The sequence below is a fragment of the Nematolebias whitei genome, chromosome 3 (assembly GCF_014905685.2).
Source record: "Nematolebias whitei isolate Nwh7 chromosome 3, NemWhi1, whole genome shotgun sequence".
Classification (NCBI taxonomy): Eukaryota; Metazoa; Chordata; class Actinopteri; order Cyprinodontiformes; family Rivulidae; genus Nematolebias; species Nematolebias whitei.
This window is the reverse complement of record NC_056500.1, coordinates 40,454,238-40,474,891: the sequence shown is the minus strand read 5'-3', so window position 1 is coordinate 40,474,891 and position 20,654 is coordinate 40,454,238. Positions and strand designations below refer to the sequence as shown.

Genomic DNA, 20,654 nt, shown 5'->3' with positions numbered 1-20,654 from the left:
TACATTTTTTAAATTTCTGATTGAACATAGAAATCTGACAGTGCTCAAAATAATTACATTTTCTTTTTACATAAAAACTTAAAGACTAGCTGTAGATGCATTTATGGACTGGTTGATGCTATATGGTGCTCCAGATTGGTTGAAAATCAGACCATTGTGGTGCTCCGTTGATTCATTAATTCACTTTGTTTGCCTTTCTGCTTCTGCTCTTTTTTTCCCGTCAAACTTTCAGTACAAATTCCACTAAATTATATCTCCCAAGCTAGTTTTTTTGTTGTAGTTTGAAATAGAAAATCCAACAAAAACAGGTATGAGGCAGTGAACATTTCTATAAGATGCTGCTGTTTTTTAAACATCATGATCACAGATTGGATGTGTTGAATCCACATCAAAGAAAATAAATTGATGACATGAAGGGTTTTGGTCATTCAGATTGGATTGTCTTCACTCCAGTGTAGAATGGCATAGAAAACTGATTGAAGTCAAGTCCTAAAAATACTGTCTGAAAAGTGACTTTGCTCTAATCAGCTCTAAAATATTCCCAGTTTGAAAGATTGCTCACCTTGTGGGTTTCATAAATGATGGTTTAAAACAAGATTCAAAGTCTTAGCATGATACAAGATGGTCCAAGCTTGTTGTTGAAATAGGTTTTGTTTCTCCTCAGCGGACTGGAGCCAAGCAGTGTGTGTGTTGTATGCCTGTGTGTGTTGGTTTCAGAATTATTAATAAAAAATAAAAAGATTTGAAAATCTTCTTGTTGTAGAGTGCACAAAGGCAAGATTTAACTGAACGGTGCTGGTGCTATCTTTCTTCCCTTATCTCCTGCTCTTCAACCTCCTCTCCTCTCGTCCGAAGGGGTCAGTGACGATCGTAGGCAGAGGCTGTTGCAGTGGCAGCGGGGCCTGCCCCCCGCGATGTTGCACTGTAATAGTACGGTGACCCTGCCAAAGAAACAGTTTCTTTTAACTGTTGGAACAAGAATCTAATAAATGTTTTTTTTAAGCAAAATAAATACTTTGTTGAACAAGAGTACTGTATACGGCACATTGCACACTCGTCAACAACATAATATACAGCAATCTATACAATAAAAAAATACTTGTATAACATTTGACTTTGGTTTGTGACTTTGACCTCAGAGCTGAGGTGATGAAAAGTGTTTGCAACACCATGTTATCATGTTTCAATAAATTATCTTGAGCAGATCAGAAGTTATGGGTGGGAAAATAAAAAGTTTATGAACATATGGATGAGGGTTATACATCCCTTCGATGGGCACATAAAAGTTGGTCTAATCTGTTCATTGCTGCTACATTTTAAAATTGTTTTGTGGTGCCAAATTGCATATTTCATTTTTGGGAGTAAAAACAAATGTTCAAATCTACAATTCCAATTCTGAAAAAGGTTGTGTAAGATGTACCTAAAACAGACTGTAAAAATTGTTAACTTCATAAATGTTGCTCACAAAAGAACAGAGAAAACACATCAAATGTTTACATTTAAGCCATTTTTAATGTATAGCAACAGCACATTTTAGAAGTACAAAAGACAGGACATGGCGGTAAATGAAATGAAATCACGGCTGTGAAAGAAAAGCATTGCAGAGAGTGGTGAAGGCTGCACAGAAGACCACTGGAGTCAGTCTCCCCACCAACACAGACATTTTTTTTTTTCATTTAGCCTTTATTTATCCAGGTTAGTCTCATTGAGCCACGAGAACTCATTTTCAAGAGAGACCTGTTTAGGGAGCACATGGTGGGGGTTAAGGGCCTTGCTCATGGGCCAAGAGTGGGGCGAATGAGGGTGGGGGCAAGTGTGGGTGTTTCACCTACCCCACCCACAATTTTGATGTTGTCGGGGCCGGGGCGTGAACCGGCGATCTTCGGATCACAAGCCCACCTCTCTAACCTCTGCGCCACCACTCCCCATTTACACCTCTACATGCAGGAAGAGGGCCACCTGCATCATGAAGGACCCCACTCACCCAGCACACACACTTTTTGCCTTGCTCCCCTCAGGAAGGAGGTTGAGGAGAATTAAGTTTAGAACCACTAAACTGAGGAACAGCTTCTACCCTGAGGCTGTTGGACTCATGAATCCCTAATCAAGAGTATCACTGTGAAAATAATCACTGTATAAGCATGTGCAAAACGTGATTTTGACATGTGAAGTTCATGGATTTCTGTCATAATGTGAATTTAGTTCTCATTTTCCTTGTCAGCGCGATGACAGCTTTCCCAAACCAAAGATTTGGGTCATTAATCTGTTCCCGTGCTACAGTCCATCAGCTCCCTCCAACAGACTGAGTGATGATGTCTAATGACCTGTAGGGCAGTTCTGCAGACTTTTATTGAAATACCTACAACAGGCTCTGGTCCTTTAAGTGGGCCTGACTGCCAGGTTTTGCAAGGTAGTCAGCTCTTTCATTGCCATTGATACCAGCATGTCCCAGTACCCATTTAACAGTAACACTGTTGTCTCTCACCAGCTGATTGACTTCTTCGGCACACTCTCAAACCAGAGAAGATGTAAAGTGTGGCCCTTAGAGAGCTCTAATAGCAGCTGTTAGAGACATCACACAGTGGCAGATTGCAGGTACCAATATGAGAAACAGTTGCAAAACCACCCAGTGGGTATCTGTACTCTCTCACACTATAGCTGTGCAAAATACCTGTACCTACTGACTCCTTCAGAAGGGATTCATCTGTAAAACAGTAGAAACAACTGGAAGACAAGTCCACTATAGAGAAGTTGCTCCAGGCATATCTAGCTTCAATTTATGTCTGAAAACTTAGATTAAAGTTGTATTTCTTGACCATACTGTCTCCAGGTCCTGCCATTACTAGAGTAGCAGCAACTGCCCAGTCCCAGATTTGAGTATGGTGCAACTCTTATAGTCTTCTTCACCTACCAGACTAGTGTAACTTAACTGCACTGGATGTGGCTTCTCCCAAGATGTTCAAATCCAGTGAAGTCAGGTCTAGTAGGACATCAAGGGCTACTGTGGGTGTTGTTCTAATGGAATCTGTGATACTCAGGCAGGTCATTTGTTGCACATGGGTGAGCATCAAACTTGGCATCCCGACATGGACTTGGATCCACCATGGACCCACCATGCTAAAGCAGCTTAGCATAGCGTGAGGCAGACTATGGTCATATAGATCCATCTGATAAACATTGGCGTAGTCAATAAAGATTGACTACCTGCAATTCTACAACACTGATGTAATCATATCGTGGCCTTTTTACAATTTTTGTTTACATGTCTTTTACAGTTGAGCTTTCCATCTAGATAGACACCCAGAAACTTAACAGACTGACAAGGAAAGTTTTACTCCCTCCAACTTTGGAGGTGAGTAACCCTTCCTTAACTTCTTATGGGTAAAAAGAACCACTTATGTCTTGTTTGGAATGACAGAAAGTTCCTACTTCCGTCACCATGAAAACGAGCCAATTTGTAGTTGTCTCATCCATACATTTGCTGACAAATGCTCTCTCCATAACTTCTACAGGTACATTGTTAAAAGCCCCTTGTATGTCCAGGAAGCAGCCAAGCGCATATTGTTCCCATACCAGAATGCGTTCTATTCACAAAATATCATGTAGAGCTGTTTCTATGGAAAGACCAGCCTGAAATGGATGCTGTTTAAGGCTTACAGGTGATAGCATTAGGATACCATCAAAAAAGGTTAAATCATGTAATCTGGACCAGTTTCTAGCAACCCCCCCATTCCCTTCAGCTGGAAGGATGGAAAGCTAAAGGGATTTTGCCTCTCTATATGAGGGCCTTCCAGGTTTGAGCAGAAAGACAACTTTTGTTGTCCTCCACCCAGCTGGTATACTATATAGTTGTTCACTAGACAAGCAAAAATATATTCTAGCTATTGTGTCCAGAATCATTTTTAGTTCCCTTTGGAGGAGGAGAAATACCATCTGGACCATAAGCTTTAATTGGGTCAAGCATCTTAACTGCTCAATTTACTTTGACTTTAGTAATAATGTTTGCAGCTTTGCTCCAGTTGTCCTCTGTTGGATTTAGGGAATTAGCAACTGTGACAGGCTGTGAAGTATCTTATGCCACAGGAAAATTAACCTAAAGCTTGTGTGATTGGCGATCCTTCTGGTGGAATAATTAAGGATAGATTGTTGACTGGATCCTTTCCGAAAAGCATGTAAAGCTTAGAAGAAGCACTAGGCCCTTTAACATCTTCAAAAAACTTTGTCAAAGAAAGTCTTTTACACTCCCTTAGAACACTTTTATAGTACCTGTGGGACTGTACATACTGTTTCCACCTGGATTTGCTTAGTTGTGATCTATATCTTCGCCCTTTTCCTCTGACTGCCCTGTGGAGGCCAGATAAATCAGGAGTCCACCAAGTTGCCTGCTTTTACGGCCTCCAGGCTTTCTCTGGACAGGCAGACTTATGGGCAGGTTGCACAGCAACAGTCATGCATGCGACTTCTCAATATCTTGCACCATTTTTTATTCCGGCAATTCTCCCATCCATCATCTGGGATAGCATGCTGATAAACATATTCCAGTCAGTTTTGGGGGGCTTTTTGTAAGTGACTGGGCATGGCTTCCCCATCCTCAGCTTAAACTGAATTTGCCAATGGTCTGACATAGTTTCCTCTGAGGATACCTCCCTGTCACATATTTTGTTTACCAAGTCCATAGACCCAACTGTTCTATCAATGACCTTCTCCCTAGTAGCAGTATAGAAGGTAGGTACATTGCTTTGATTAAAGACAAGCAGGTCTTCCACCAGCAAATATTCTAAGAGATCTGACTCTAGGGTTAATATCAGAGTTCCTCCAGCACACACATTGGAGATGGCATCACAACCGATGAGTATTGGGAGGTCCCTAGCTTTAGCATAATCAACTATTGCCTTCAACTCCTGTGATGGAAGTGGCTGCTCTGAATCAAACAGCAGATAAACAGAAGCTGCGATACTCGGTCTGGACTAACCATCTGACCGAATGACCAATTGCACTGCTACAGCTTCACCTGTTGTTAGGTGGTGCAGTAGAAAGTGTCTCATGTCTCTTGCCAGAGCTACTGCTGCTCTGGGTCTATGGCTGCTCATGTCATATAAAAGCGTGCTTCCAGGAATTTCCAGGCCTTGTACCATAGCTTTCACTATCCAAGGCTCTTGGATGAGGGCTATGCTTGTATGCATCCTGCAAAGGCAAGTACACAACAATGTACTAGCATCTTTTCAGTGATGTAAGTTGCTGTGTATGAACTCCATCATCCCCACAGCCACAGAAAAACTAGGAGGCATGGTGGGATTCACAGCTTGACCTCACTTATCTTCTGCAGGTTCCCCAGGCACAAACACACCAAACCTCTTGAGGACTGTGAGGTCCCGAACCCTCTTGGCAGAGAATCTATGCCTCTCCCATCTTGGGTCTTGTGTAATGTTACATACTGAAACTAAGTTTTTGGGAGATATGGTAGGAATAAAAGTAATAATAATACAAAGTAACTTGATCTATGTAGTAAAGTAAAATTAATCACCAGATTCAAAACTAAAACTAAAAAAAGAGAGTGTCATAAGTAATAAAAGAATACAGTTCACTCTCTACCCAAAAATCTTTTGAAATTTCTTTAACCGTCTTCTGCTCATTTCTTTCTTTCTTTTTTCTCCCAATGTCATCATGCTGGCAGATCTCAGTCATTACCCTGGAGAGGATTATTTCTATTACAGATAGGAATGATGGTTAAAATGACAAAAATACTACTGAGGTTGTAATAAATCTGAATTTGTCTTTAAAATACAGTGTAAGTGTGAAATGAGCCGCTTCAATTTTCTGTTCAGATAATATTTAACTGTGGATGAGAGCAATGAAAGGCAGAGGAAGATGACATACACTGATGAAACTAATGGCAGACAAAATAGACTCCCTTTCATGTACAACCAGTCAAATGAACTCCAATGATTTTTTTCCCCTTCACTCTCTTTTTTTGCCCTTACACACTCATGCGCACACATGCACACACCTACACACACTTGCACCACTGAAGTGACAGTCTAAGTTGACACCCTGAGAACAGCTCTACCACCACTGATCCCTTGAGTCTATTCTCTCACCGGAGAGGGGGTCAATCCAATACCGTAACCCCAAAGACACACAAAACTTCACACTCCCATTCCTTAATACACACAGAAAAATAGAAAAACCACTGCAGGCACTCACACCTGTCTCTACCTCTTCCAGCAATCAGACAAGCTGTTTGCTGACAGGTTATGTCTGCAGTCCAGGTAATCTCAGGGGACTCTTTGGGGAAGTGAGGCATTAAGCCGACCTGACAAACTCTTTAGTCTCACTCAGGACTTCAAACTCCTCACGTCTCTCCATTTAGTTCCATTTTTCTTTAATTTTGCTTCTCTTCATTCACACTTCCCTGCCTTTTTCTTATTTCAGTAAGTTTCAATGTGTATCCTGTCCTCAAATTCACCATCAGGCTAAACCACATTTTTTGCACCATCTTCACATATTCTTTCCCTCTACACCTACCTTGCATCTGTCCTGCCTGGCTGGTGAAGAGACTAGACGAGCAGCCGATCTCCGTCCCCAGGAGAGACCCATAATCTTGTTGAAACACTGTGGACAGAAAAATCGAGGAGGGAAATGGAGTGGTGAGAAGAAGAGAGTACAAGGTTCCCCTAAAACAGTTTTGTCAGACCCGTCTCTTCTAGTTTATACACCGTCACCCCCTGGTGACCTCACCTTTAAATAAAGTAACTCCCCAAATGATGAACAGATCTAATGAAACTTGTCCAAAGCAATCATTAAATGATGTCCATTTACAGCTGATGAACTTTTGGAGTCAATTCAGGATGGTCATCTTAGCAAACACGAAAATTGTCTGTCAATTTTATAGATACTGAGCTAAAACTTAGTGAGTTGGTAGTTGAGAGTCATCAACAACACATACTCTGAGTGCTAACAGATCTCATTAGCTATTGTTCAGCTAGTGTTAGCTTTTAGATACCTTTTGACTGGTCTTAGCATTTATCCTGTTAGTTTTAGCTTCTTCATTAGATTTCAAGTTGTTCAGCTACAATAGGAAATTAAAAGTAATGAAAAAATGATTGGAGATGAGACATTAGGTCGGTAGAAACCAGACATTCTCATCCCTTAAGCTATATAAAACGTTCAGCGTTAGCTTCCATGCAATAGAAAAGGACTTATTGTTGGAACGGAGACGCCACGATGCCCTCTAGGACAGAGGAAATTAACTCTTCTTGAGAAAAGAAAGGAGGATGGAGTTTGTGTACAGATAATCAAAACTTTTGGTAAGTAAAATACATTTTTATTCACATTTTTTGTAAATTTTTTCAATTTGTTACATTCATATTGATGCTTTTAGTAAATATGTATGTGCAATAGCTGTGGCTGCAGCTGAAGGAGAATTGTGTTAATTGAGTTTCTTTCTTTAGTGAAGGCATTATGGCAATAATATGGTCATGGAATAATGAATGGTTCATTCTCACTGCATGAGACACCTGTCTGTGATGCATCACCCTATAATTCAATGTTTTTGTGTATTATTGATGGTCTCTCACCATGACGTCATAATGATGGTATATAAATCCAGGCAGGATACTACTAAAGGCCTAGGTGTAACATGCACAGCCCACCACTGGTAGAAACTGATAAGGAAAACTAAATGAAATGTAATGATATAACAACCCATCTGAAGGGATGCACCAACCTAATAGGCTGGGGTTTGGAAATCTCCATGATTCGTTGTACGTAGAATACTGTGGGTGGGAATATGGACTTCCAGAAAAATCTCCCCCTGAAAGAAAGCACATCACATAAAATAGAGCACGTTTAGGAATGACAGAACAGAAGGCGTCTTTTAGAAAATAGGCTGCAAAGCTTTTATGGTGGATGATTTGTTTTAGAGCTAATAGGGCAACATGGTGTAACAGCAGAGGACACTGGTTTATATCAAGAATGTTATGCTTGTATATAATGGTTGTGGTAGCTTGGTGGTCAGTGCTTTGGTCTTTCAAGCCCAGGTTGCGTCAGGAAGGGCACACAGTGTAAAACAATTGCCGAGCTTACATGCGAGTTCCCTCACTGTGGCCACCCCTGAAGAAGGGAGAAGTCAAAAGGAAACTTTTATATTAGTCACTTTGTGTTACTCAGCTCAGTGAATAGGACAATCCACAACCATCTTTAACCGCCTACATAAAAAAGTTTTTTAGAGGATATCATGCAAATATTGCTACAACGCTTGTAAAGTTTAAGAAAGCTTACGGTACTTTTCCAAAGCTCTCAAGTTTGTTATTGCTCATTGCCAAAATGTGAAAGGTTGACAACAATGTTTTTGCTGCATGTGCGCAGATTAGTCTGTCTATTAGCAAAATACCTTGTGAACCAAATTTAATGTGTTGTAGCTGAGTCATCCCCAACACACACCGGTACTCTGAGTGCTACACATAGAGCAAGATCTTTGCTCAAAACTTTGACATTAACGGCATGAGCTCTGTTTCTCTATATATCATGAACCACGGGATGGATTTTAATGCAACTCCTGTAAAGTAATCTTTGGATGTACATGTACCACTGAATTACTTTTCGAGTCAATCCAATTCAAGACGGCTGCCACAGACGACTGAACTTATAACAAAAAAAAATCTAACTCTGTCAATCTCAGAGTTTGAGCTAAGATTTGACGTGGTCGTAGCTGAGAGTCAACACTTGGGCACCAACACATCGTGCACACTTGGTTCAATGGTTAAGTTCCCTCTTCATGTTCTGCAGAGGCCTGTAGTCACCCAGTGATTCAAATCAGGCATGTCGAAGCAGAGAAGCATCTAAAACATGCAGGGTGGTGGCTCTAGAGGTCCAGGATCAGACTTCACTGCTTCATGGAAACGCTTGTCCTTTGATTTGAGTATCTTTTGTTTTTCCTGCCCCGTGTTTCCAGCACATTGCTGACTAGTTGAAACTGAATGAACTGGAGAGCTCAGGCCTGCCATACGGTGGATGATAAGGTAGCTTTTCTCCCTCATTTACTACTCACTGTCTGGGGTCTACTCTTCCTCACGTCTTCTCCTCCCTCACCTCCCTATACCCTCGCCTTTTAATTTTTTTTCCTCTCTTCTTCTCTGGTCCGCCTGACTACAGCCCACCCAACACTCTTCACATCAAAACAACATTCTCCTCCGTTTCTTCTCTCCATCCTTACTTTCAGTCTTTCGTTCTTTCTTTTGGTTTTCTCCTGAACCGTCCGCCCTCCCAGGGGATCCCTCTCCCAAAGCTGACAGTCACAGACCCTGATGCCCCCCTCCCTCCCGCCCATACCAGCTCATTCCTCTTCCCTGCCTCTCGTTCTGTCGGTTCTGCATCGCTGCTCTCCAACACCCCCTCTGAGTGTCAGCCCCCCTGCTGCAAAGAGAGAGGGAGACAGAGAGCGAAGGAGAACGGCAGCAGAGTTGCTTGCTTAATGAAGGTATGATATTAGACAGAGTGAACAAAAAGGTGGATAATTTGGCCGAGAAGTGCTGAGATAAAACAAGCTGTGCAGGCGAAATTTGGAGATGATCTCTTTCTAAAGCTACAAAAAGAAAAAAATCAGAGAAACTCAAACGCTGACACCGCTCGTGTGTTTTTGTTTGTGCAAGTTTTGCTTGTGCGTGTATGTTCAGTTGCGTCTGTCAGGTGGGGTCGAGATGCGGCCTCCTCAGCACCCCTGGGTGCCAACATCCTCCCCCTTGTCATCGCCGTGGTGACGGCAGCGTGTCAGCTTGTTTAGAAGACGGGAGGCAGAGGGGGCGAGAAGAGTAGAAGGAAGGCTCAGAGGGTCTCCCTCGTGTAGCTCGGTGTCAAGGTCGCAAACACAGACACTGTCAAAAACAAACACACACACATATACACACAGCCGCACGCAGCAAACCCAAACACACACTCAAATATCCTGTCAAACCTGAGGACAGGATGGCGTGAGCGCAGTGGGACAGGGCGACAGGGTTACCCGTCTTTAGACGCGCTGTTCCTACATGTCCACTGAGACTCGGTGTGTGTGTGTCAGCTCACAGATGTGTGTGTTTCACATATCGACTGACTGGGAATACACTCAGACAACTTACAAGCAGCATAGTTTTCATAAACTGTGTTCTGTGCTTCTCCCTTTATTTTGCACCAGCATGCCGAACACTGACCACGACCACGGCTCCTGGGCGAAGGCGTTTAGAGAAGAGAGAGCGTGGATGGTGTGCCAGGATTGAAACACAAAAGCCGCGTGGAAGGAGGAGTGGAAGGGAATGAATGAATTAGTCGTGGGTCACTGGTGATTCTCATTAAAAACAAATTACTAATGTTGAGGAGGGACAGCTGTGCTACTGTGGCTGGTTTCTAATGATACACCGAGAGACACACTGGCACAACCACATGCACACATAGACAAACACACACACAGCACCCCCTGGGACCACTGACAGCTACAGTGTAGACAGACAAGAAAGAAGAAGTGAGAAAGCTAAGTACACTCCCTGAAGACACACATATTTTATAAAAAAAACTGTACATATAGATCTGTTGATGTGACGAGAGCAGTTAAAACTGTCTGTGTGCATTGACCAACCAGCCACAACATTATGAACCATGCACATTGAACCATGAACGGTAAATTAAGCATCACATCTGGTTTTATCACAGTGCAGTGTTCAGCTGAGAAACCCTGGATTTTGGTATTTACAAGGATGTTATTTCATCATTTTTTCTAGTAGCTGTAGTAGTAAAGTTATATCATCCTGATGCATGCTCAGTGATCCAGGTAGATAAATCTAACGAGGCTGAGTCAGGTCCTCTGGACGGGTTCTTCTTTGTTTAAACGTTTCATCTTTTATCCAAAAGAATTCAGTCTTTTGACTGAAGAAGTCTTCTGGATAACGATGTTTCAACAAAGAAAAATCAGTCCAAATGACCTGATTTAACCTTGTTAGATAGTATAGTTTACTAGTAGTAGTTGTTGGATGAAAATAATTCTTGCTTTATCTCACTTACTCAAAAGGAGCCGCACTCAATGACAGAAGAAGATTTTTATCTATTTTTTTTACTTGCAAGGACAGATTTTCCAGACAGGTTACACAGATATACAGGAAGTACATGCATGAAGCCCAGTCACAAGAATCTGCCACGGGCAGTGTGTGCAGCTTGTTTTTATACACTTATCAGTTCAGCCAAGCTCACAGACTCGGAGGTGACCTTAAGCCCCTTATCCACAGGGTCTTTTGGGGCTCCTATGTAACTAGTTCGGGCCGATTGCGTGGTTTATCCACAGTGCCTTCAGCGGTGGAACCCACCCCATTTTTGGGACCTACTTCTCTGAGGTCCCAGGTCTGGTTCTTGTTGGGTCTAGATGTGACATCAGCACACTGTTGGTCACTGATTGGTCTGGGGGCGTATTCATTGGTGGAGGGCGGAGATCAAGGAGGTCATCCATTTTGGTTGTGTGTTGTTTTCCGGCTCTTCTTCTTCTAATACATGTTAGTGGTGCTTAGAAAAGAGCTTAATGTAGCACTAGCGCCACCAGCTGGTAAGGTGCGTTGATATTAATAATCCGTCCACTAGAGGTGAACAATCCGCCCACTAAACGGGAACTATGGGCACTGTGGAGACAGAAAAAAAGAGGTCCCAGCAGAACCGGACACAACAGGGTCCAACAAGAACCGGCCCTGTGGATAAGGGGCTTTAGAGTGCCAGCTGCAACTGCAGTCTCAAATCAGCTCCTCATTCAGCTCTCTCTGCTAACTCAAACATATGGTTCATGGACAAACATTCTCATCCATAGTAGTTATAAAAATCCAAATTTTAACCAAAAATTCCCTAACAGTAGGTTATAGTACCCTCCCCAGCAGGGTTGCTGTGAGCTCTGCCACTCACTCCTTAGCACTGGCTCAAAAAAGACTACAAAGTCCTAAAAGCCAACCTGATACAAAATTCCACCAAGTGGCACCTTGTGGGAAGTACAATCCCTCCCGTCTCACAGTTCACACAGTATCTTTCTTAAACATTTCCTAAAAGTTGTAGTTTTTGTGGGGTTTTTTAGACTGGGACATGTTTTCTGTCAGAGGAGAGCTCTTTGTGCACGTGTCAAAAAACAGCTCCAGCACTCTTGACTCCACTTGGAGATGCTGGCGATGGCGTTGTAACTACTTTGAGAGAAAACATGTGCAACTAGTTTTATGACCATGTTTGAAGGACTGGGCTCCTCTGCTACTCACACAAAGATACTGAGAACCCTCACAAACATTTTGAGACATTTAAACCCCATCAGTGACAGCACAGTGAGAGACTGCTTTAATACTTTTCTGGCTTTTGGAAACAAAAAGAGAGACTCGAGGTGAACGTTTGATTTAAAGTTTGTCTTTTGACTCGTTATGTTCTGACTCTGAAGCTGCTCTGCAGTTACTGATCATCGAGGCTCTTCTGTGATCTTTAGGTATCGTTCTTGTAACTTCTATAGGTCTCATGTTGGTTTTTGGTTCACGCCTGTATTTACCCAGTCTGTTTCGTAGTTTGTTTCTATAAACGTTGTTTTGAGCCGCCCTGTCACACCTGGTTTCTGCTCGTCACACCTGCTGTGAGCTCATGATCTATTCCTCTTGATATTTCAGTTAGCTTTTTCATCACTTTCCTGTCGTTCCTTACCTGTTTGGCCCTTTTATGTTTTTTTTTTCTTTTTTTGTCCTCAAAGTTTTAATTCAGTTTGTTTTGATTCCGTTTGTTTGTTAATAAACAAACATGTTCTGGCTCCACCCCCTACCTGCCTGCTGCCACCTTATGTTCCTGTTTTTAGTCCTATTTCACCACAAATTATGAGTGTTTTTCTCTGTCTTGTCTTGTCCCCCCACCCCCCGACATTTGATTCAGGTGAACCTGCGTGCAGGTGACCTTTTCTTTCTGTCAAAGACATTTTTCTTCCCACCGTATCCAGATGTTTGCTCAGTTTTTGCCCCATGGCAGTGACTTGGTACTAGGTACCATAAATGAAACTGATTTATTTAAAATAATTGCGGCATGTTTGTGTTCATACTCACCAGGTACCATTCCAGTGAGGGAGGGGGTGGAGTAGCTGCCCTGTCCAGTGGGGGGGACATGAGGGGGATAGCCTGGCAGAGTTGTGCTGGCAAGGTCTCGACCTATTGTGACACACACACACACAAATACACACACAGATGTTTAAGCCTTTCCGTCAGGATCAGAACAATGTCTAATTTATCATCACATTTATTCTTTTTAGTGCAGATGGTTTTGATCTTTTATTTGTTGTTGCCCAGCTCACAGTTTGAAATTTACATATCATTTTAAACTCTGCATTAAACTCTGTAAATTTAGATTTTTACAAAAAAAAACCAAAAAAAAAAAACCCACCAATTGTTGTTTGTGTTTTTGATCAGGTGGATCAGTGGCTGAACAATACGAGTTTTAAACATTTCCTCCAGATGACTAATTTGTATTTATTTACTGATTTAATTCACATTTTTTAATTTTATTTTTGTTTATTCACTGTTATGACAGAATTACAGCAAAGGCTTTATCTACATGTCTTTGAGAAGATAGAAGGTGAAATGAATGACTGAAGGTTGTTTCTTTGAGGCTTTGTGTTCTTGTAGTAGTTGAACTCTTGACTATGATCAAACTTCTGTACTTTCCTAACAATTGACAGTTCTGAGTGTAATCATTTAGTTATCAGACTGTGATAGCAACATTTTAGATAACTCATATAGTCCCCATGTTGTTGTTTCTGCCTCTGAGGTCAGAGTCTAAAAAGGTGGTTAGCTATTATTTTCATTACTTTTTCACACGTTCTGTTTCTTTGCTGTTTTTTTCAAATACTTGTTCCACATAAAAAAAATTAAAAACAATCAGCTTTGAGTTTATCTAGTCAGTTTTGAAGCTTTTTTTTTCAAACTTTTACATCTTCAAGACTCAAGCAACACAAAAATTTACAACTCCTGCAACTGTTTCGAGACATTTTGGAGACTCTCTCACCGGTCTCAGTCTCCCAACAGTCACAGTCCAGTGAGATACTGAGGTTGGTTAGTTGTGGCATCCATCTTGAATCAGCTTCACTCCAAAAGTTAATCATTCATCCAACAAAAACTTTATGAGAGTTTCATTAAACGTTGCCCATAGGTTCATGAGATATTTTGCTAACAGTCAAATGGAACGACAAATGAACACTTATACAGGCTATTACACGATCCCCCGTCTTTTATGGTGGCCTAAACGGACTCACGTCTTCCTAAAGTGGAAAATGACCAACTTGGACTAAACTGTGATCCAGTTGCCACAGCTGTGATGGTGACTGAAGCCATTAAAGCAACTCTGAGCAACTCTTTCTTTAAGTGGAACTGGTGGAAATAGGTGCTTTGACATTTTTAATGTATATTTAAGAAACACAATATTGATTCCATTTGTTTCTCCTATGACATTTTGCGTTGCCTAACTACTATTACTCACTTAATATTATTGCAACCATTAAAACTTCTAATTGTTGAGCATTAATGAGATTGCTATGACTTTTATGACTTGTGCTCTTATTTCATCCTATAACAGTCATCCATCCATCTTCTTTACCAGTTTCTTCCTTTTTGGGTCGTGGGGGTGACTGGTGCCCATATCCAGTCATCACTGTGCGAGAGGCGGGGGACACCCTGGACAGGTCTCCAGTCCATCACAGGGACACATAGAGACAAACAACCATTCATGCTCTCACCCTCACCTAGGGACAATTTAGAGTTACCATCAGTCTAACATACATCTGTATCTGTGGGAGGAAACTGGAGTACCTGGAGAAAACCCACGCATGGAGAGCACATGCAAACTCCACCCAGAAAGGTCCACCCAGCTGGGATTTGAACCGAGGCAACCTGATCGCTGAGAGGCATCAGCTTTACCAACTGTGCCACCGTGCTGCCCCCCCCCCCCCATCCCAGCTAGTTGAATGAATTAAATTAAATGTCTAATAGTTCATGACCGTCAGACGGTGCTATGCTGTTTCTTGTTGGTTTCAAATGGTTTAAGGCGTAAATTTCAGGTGTTTGAATACTTCTGTCAAGGAATGCTCATAAAGCAGCATCACGCATTTCAATGCATGCTTGAATTATCTATTTATTTATTTTATTTTCTACTTTTCAGCAGTTATTATTTATGTTATTATCTGGTCTGTTTTTATAAGTTATGGAACGTTCTTTTGGTTTTGGACCTCGGGCTTTAAAAAAGGGATGGACGATTATTGAATTAAATCACAAAATTTACGGTAAAATGTTTTAGCTCTAATTTTGATATCAACAGAAGTACTTGTTCTGCTTTTTTATCTTTTATTTTTTTACACCGTAGTGCATTTATCGACACAAGAAAACATTTATTTTTCCACCACTGGCATCTCAAAGAACGCCCAAACTGTTGCAGCATCAAGATGCCACACTTTCATCAGCTCATTCATTCAGGATGCATCTTCTTTTGTTTCCATCCTGTGGCATCTAATAATTTACTGACTCCTCCCTCCCCCTCCGTCTCGTGTCTGTCAGTAGGTGGAGAGGAAATATAACTGCATTAGACTACATGACAGTGTGTCGCCTCAAATCATTTCTCTCTGTTTGCTCGCAGTAGACACTGGGCGTGCATGGAGACGCTTCCCTCCATTCATCATCATGTACACCACACACACATTTATCATCATCATAAACAGCTCAGATTCTAACCCCATCAATCCCATTCACTTTACCTCCACTTAACCAGCACAGACGAGGCAGAGGAGGATGAAGGAGAAAGAAGGTGGGGAGAGATCGGAGAAGATAGAGGGAACGGAAAATGTATCGTAACAAAATATAAACAGAAATCTAAAGATTAAGAGGTCACGTGAATGCTTTAAGAATTGCACTAGTCATCTGTCAAAGTTTTTTTCCTGCGTCAAAATCACGTAAGCTTAGTTACATCGATACACGTAAATTTAGTCAAACGTGTTGTGTGCTTTTATACAGTGTATTATACAGTGATATTTTATTTTTATGTAACATTTATTCATTCAGGTTAGTCAGTACAGAACTCATTCTCATTTACAGTTACCATCTGGCCAAGAAGGAGCGACAGCGGGCTAGATGAAAACAACACTCATACAAATATGCATATTTAATACTGAACATATTAAAAATATAGATTACACTCATACAACTTATAAATTAAACATGCAACACAATATGTCCTGTACAACAATCAATAGGAGTTTAACATGGGAGAGTTTAAAAAAAAGCTTTAAGCCACTCTATTTATTGCTGGTTTGCAAAACAACATAACAAAATAATTCTAAATATTTTTAATACTGCCATATTTATCAGTGCACCAATAATTTTCTTGTAAGAATGTCTCTTTTATTTGTGATGCTAAAGTTTGCACTTTGTGAGGCTTCTTGCAGCCAAAAAAAGATTCAAGCTCACAAAACATGTCAGTAAAATGACACATTTAAGCTCAAATTGAATGATTTGTCTAGTTCAGTCTTTGTAAGCAGTTTGCAGAACAACAACAGGTTTTTGAACATTGCCTGAAGTACTTACAATGTTTAGCAGTACCTTTATGATATTCTACTCAAAGCAAGAGCGGTTAGATGATTTACACTAAAATAGTTCATTTTGCTTTTGCAGAATTTAATCTAATCCTCAAACATGTTCCTCGAGAAAGAGAGTCATTGTAAAAATACTTTATATTTTATTTTAGATGCAATGTTCAAATTCTCACATTGTCGATTGACATGAGACGAAGCATCATGCAGAAAATAAGAAGATTTAGAGATGATGGCTGATGCATCTAAACAAGGCTCCTTTATCTTTTTTATTTTTATATCTGCCTCCTTGTCTCCCTCCCTGGATGTGCTTTTCTCTCACAGATCCTGTCTCTGCTGCAGCTTCCCCCTGTCCCTCTCCGCCTCCTCTCGCTTGTCTTGTGTAGTAAAGTTTTTCTCGGTGTTTGACGCGACAGTGAGGCATTAGTGCAGACGGGCTACTCATCCGCTCAGGGTCAGTGCACAGGGCACCGAGGAGAGGGCGGAGGAGAGGAGAGATGGACTCTGCAGCCAACTTAGAGAGGGCAGACAGGGCCAGATCCTCAGAGATGTGTGTCTCTGTGTGTGCATGCTGTGAATGTGTGCATTAGCATGCCAGTTGTATTGATGTATCTGTTCTCTACAGCTTTGCTTTAGAGGTCAATAAACAAGCCCAAGTCTCCTTCGCGCTCACTTGCAGCTACAGATGAACACGAATTTTCTGTCTTTTTCCGTCCGCCCATCTTCCACGTCCACATCAGACAACCATCAGAGCAACATGTGTCAAACCCAGAGGGATCATTCTGCGCACTGTGTCCTTGTTGTAGATTTGCACTCTGGTACACTGGCTGGAGTTCAGAGTAAAAAAAATAAATAAAAATCTGCAAATATAAAAAGTCTCCCAAAAGACAGGCTGAGCATGTAGATGTTGCTGTGCAGCATGTGTCTGGAGCGTCAACACTAGAAGGATGCAATAAGACTGCGTCAAACACATGGACGTCTGATCCCCTAGAGGGAGCTCTGTTCTGAGGGAAAAGACAGCCAAGGAAATTCATGCAAAATGTTCAGAAGGTGTGTGTGTGTGAATATGAATGTGTGTGTTTGCATGCATAAGCAGAAATGGTAATGCTTTTTTTTATCTCTCGCTTCTTTCTCTCACACTGTCTCCGTCTCTTTCTCTTCTCTGGCGTGTGCAGGTAATATCCCTCAGTGGGTTCAGAGAGTTTAAAAAAACATTCCCAGTCATCCCAAATTCCCACATCAATGATTCGCCTTATTATGGATGGAAGCGTCGAAACCTTGTCCAAGTGCTCCCTGGTCTACTCTTAATTAATGTGCCCTCTCCCAGCCCTCTTAGAGGGAGAAAGTAAATGAGGCCCTTACCTTTACTACATATTTCCACTATTTATTTCCCTCAGCATCCTCCCTTTGAGTGATGTCAGCAGCTCTTGTTTTTAGTCAATTAGATTGTAACATTTAAATTACTGCTAAAATAAAATCCATTCAGCTCACTGTGTGTCATGCTTTCAAATTATAGTTGTGATTCTACATTTAATTGATGTTTTAATAAGCACATATTTACTTTGCTGTTTAGATATTATTTTTACAGATTTATTATGTAAATGATAGGACTATGGGGAGATCCAGGGCCGGAGCCAGAGGGGGCACCAGCACGTGCTGAAATCAGATTGGGCCCCCGGAGCGCTCCTGTCTTATCACTGGTGGCTCGACTCGTCACAAATGAGTAAAAGTTACAAACTACAGTTTTTCTTACCACACAGGAAGAAAAGAAAATGAGAATATAATTAACTCCAACTTACACAGTTACTTAAAACAAGCAATTTAACAAATCTGAAATGCAGCATCCTCATAGTCTACTGAAATTTTAAAACAAAACAAAATACTGAAATATTTTATTTTAGCTGAATATATTTGGCTCTTTCTTTAAATCCCAGTAATCCCACAGATTAGATTTACCACTGACACAGCCAGTAGTGGCTTATAAATTGTTTTCATTAGGGATGCACAACATTATCGGCATAGTATCGGCCGATATTAGCATTAAAGTTAAATATCGGACATCGGCCATTCCATCAAAATAACTCACAGATATAAAAGGTGCTGTTTTTGTATGACAACCCAGTGACGAGGATGCCTGCAGCACCAGCACAACGTGATGATGTCACACGCGCCTACCTGATCTGATCACGGCAGAGAGGAAAAAGTCAAAATGTCGGCGGTGTGGAATTTTTATTTTTTGTCGTTGAGGATGTCGGATTCCAAAGATTTTTGGACTATGTTGAGCCTCGCTACATCGTCCCCAGTCAGAGATATTTTTCCGACGTGTCGTCATTTCTGACGTCATTGCGAAGCTGATAGCCGATAGCACTTGGGTGAGTTTTACCACAGACATCAAGTGTTAGCCCCATTAGCATAATTAGTCTTACAGCACAATGGATAGACAAAAACTGTGAACTTAAAAAGACTGTCCTTCATGCACAGGAGTGCAGAGGATCCCACACTGCAGCTAGAAACCTGGAACAAGTGAGACAGCATCGCAGGTGACTAATGCTAATAAATAACATTTAACACTTTTCATTTAATATAAGTCAAAGAGTTGTGCATATGGCTGTTACTGAATATTTGTCACCAGCTCTTACAGTTGTTGCACAATTTTTGTAGCAAATAAGCCTAAATAAGAGGACTATGTTCTGACAAAGGAACATGTATAAAATATCTGTATTGGTCATTGGCCAAATAACTTTTAAAATATCGGCATATCGGATATGGGCCAAAAATCCAATATTGTGCATCCCTAAATCAAACGGCTCTTAAATTTGTCTCCAATTCACTGAACTCCTTCAATGCAAGTTATTTTGAATCATTAAAGAGATTAGATGATTTATATTATTCCTCAACATGTTGCTATTCATCTCTCTCCAACTGATTATAGCTAAATGACAACAGTGAATATAAACTAATTGCTGTGAAAGTACTTTAAGTTTTGTTTAGCATTACAACCAGCCCACAGGATTTCAAATTTTGTCTACAAAAAGTACTACGTATTGAGTATTAAATAGGTGTAATTCTTGAGTTCAGTCACAATGATTACCAAAAAATACAACATTCAATGTAAACAAGAGTCACAATTAAGGTTGGAAGAATCAGGGGAGACCTCTCATGGAGTTGTCAACAACTATTCAGACTGGGGCCAGTTCAAGAGTAAATTTAATTGAAAACAACACAAACCTCAGAAATGTCATATAACAAAACCCTTTAATGTTAATTTTTTCAGGTCTCTACAGATATTTGCACTGAAGACCTGCTGTGTTATTATCATTGTCTTTGATTCATTGCAACATGTTCCATGTTTCAATACATTCATGTTAAATATAGCGGTATATGTAACTACTGAATACAAAAATAACGTGATATAGAAATCTACAGCAAAACTTTGAAATAAGGTTATAATTATTTCCAAAGCCATTCTCTCTGGAATCAGCCCCATTCTGTTAATCATTTATATGAATTTCTCTCTGATTTTTAGAATTAAGATTGCTTTGACAGCTATCTATTGCAGGTGAGACACTTGACTACTGATAACTACAGCACACAAACTCACTTCCACATATCCTGACAATCTTTTAAAGAACACGTTGATAGCAACGTCTGAAACAAGAGCCAAAATATCATTCAGGGAAAAGTAGTAGTAGAGTGCTTTGGTTTTACCTGGAACTAGTGAGTAGGACTGTGGACCGGACACGTTAGCTCCTAACTCAGCCCCTGCGCTCTGATTGGCCAAACTGTTCTTCATCTCGTCCAGTCCGCCTGCTAGTGAGGCCATGGCCGAGTATTCTGATGTCTGAAAAGAAGCAGAAAGTGGAGGAAGAATAGATTTATTAAACAACAAATTAAAGCAGTTATCCTTTGTGTTGGATATAACATGAAGGCCCAGTGCTGCATGCAGCTGTGATCAATCTGTTTGTTATATCTCACCATATTTCCACCTTCCTCACAGCGAAGAGCAAAGAAGCTTTACACACACACACACACACACACACACACACACACACACACACACACA

At 40.9% G+C, this 20,654-nt stretch overlaps 1 protein-coding gene across 1 annotated transcript in view; it reads right to left on the bottom strand.

Annotated features, from left to right (window-relative positions):
• Positions 1-702: 702 nt before the first annotated feature.
• Positions 703-20,654, bottom strand: part of LOC119407516 (paired box protein Pax-5) — a 77,827-nt gene continuing 57,875 nt past the window's right edge. The window contains exons 3-7 of the mRNA XM_037674340.1: positions 20,300-20,432; positions 13,068-13,169; positions 7,727-7,813; positions 6,526-6,612; positions 703-941 (exon numbers count right to left, since the gene is read on the bottom strand). Of these exons, the coding sequence (XP_037530268.1) occupies positions 859-941; positions 6,526-6,612; positions 7,727-7,813; positions 13,068-13,169; positions 20,300-20,432 (492 nt within the window). The 3' untranslated portion in view covers positions 703-858. The remainder of the gene's footprint in view (positions 942-6,525; positions 6,613-7,726; positions 7,814-13,067; positions 13,170-20,299; positions 20,433-20,654) is intronic.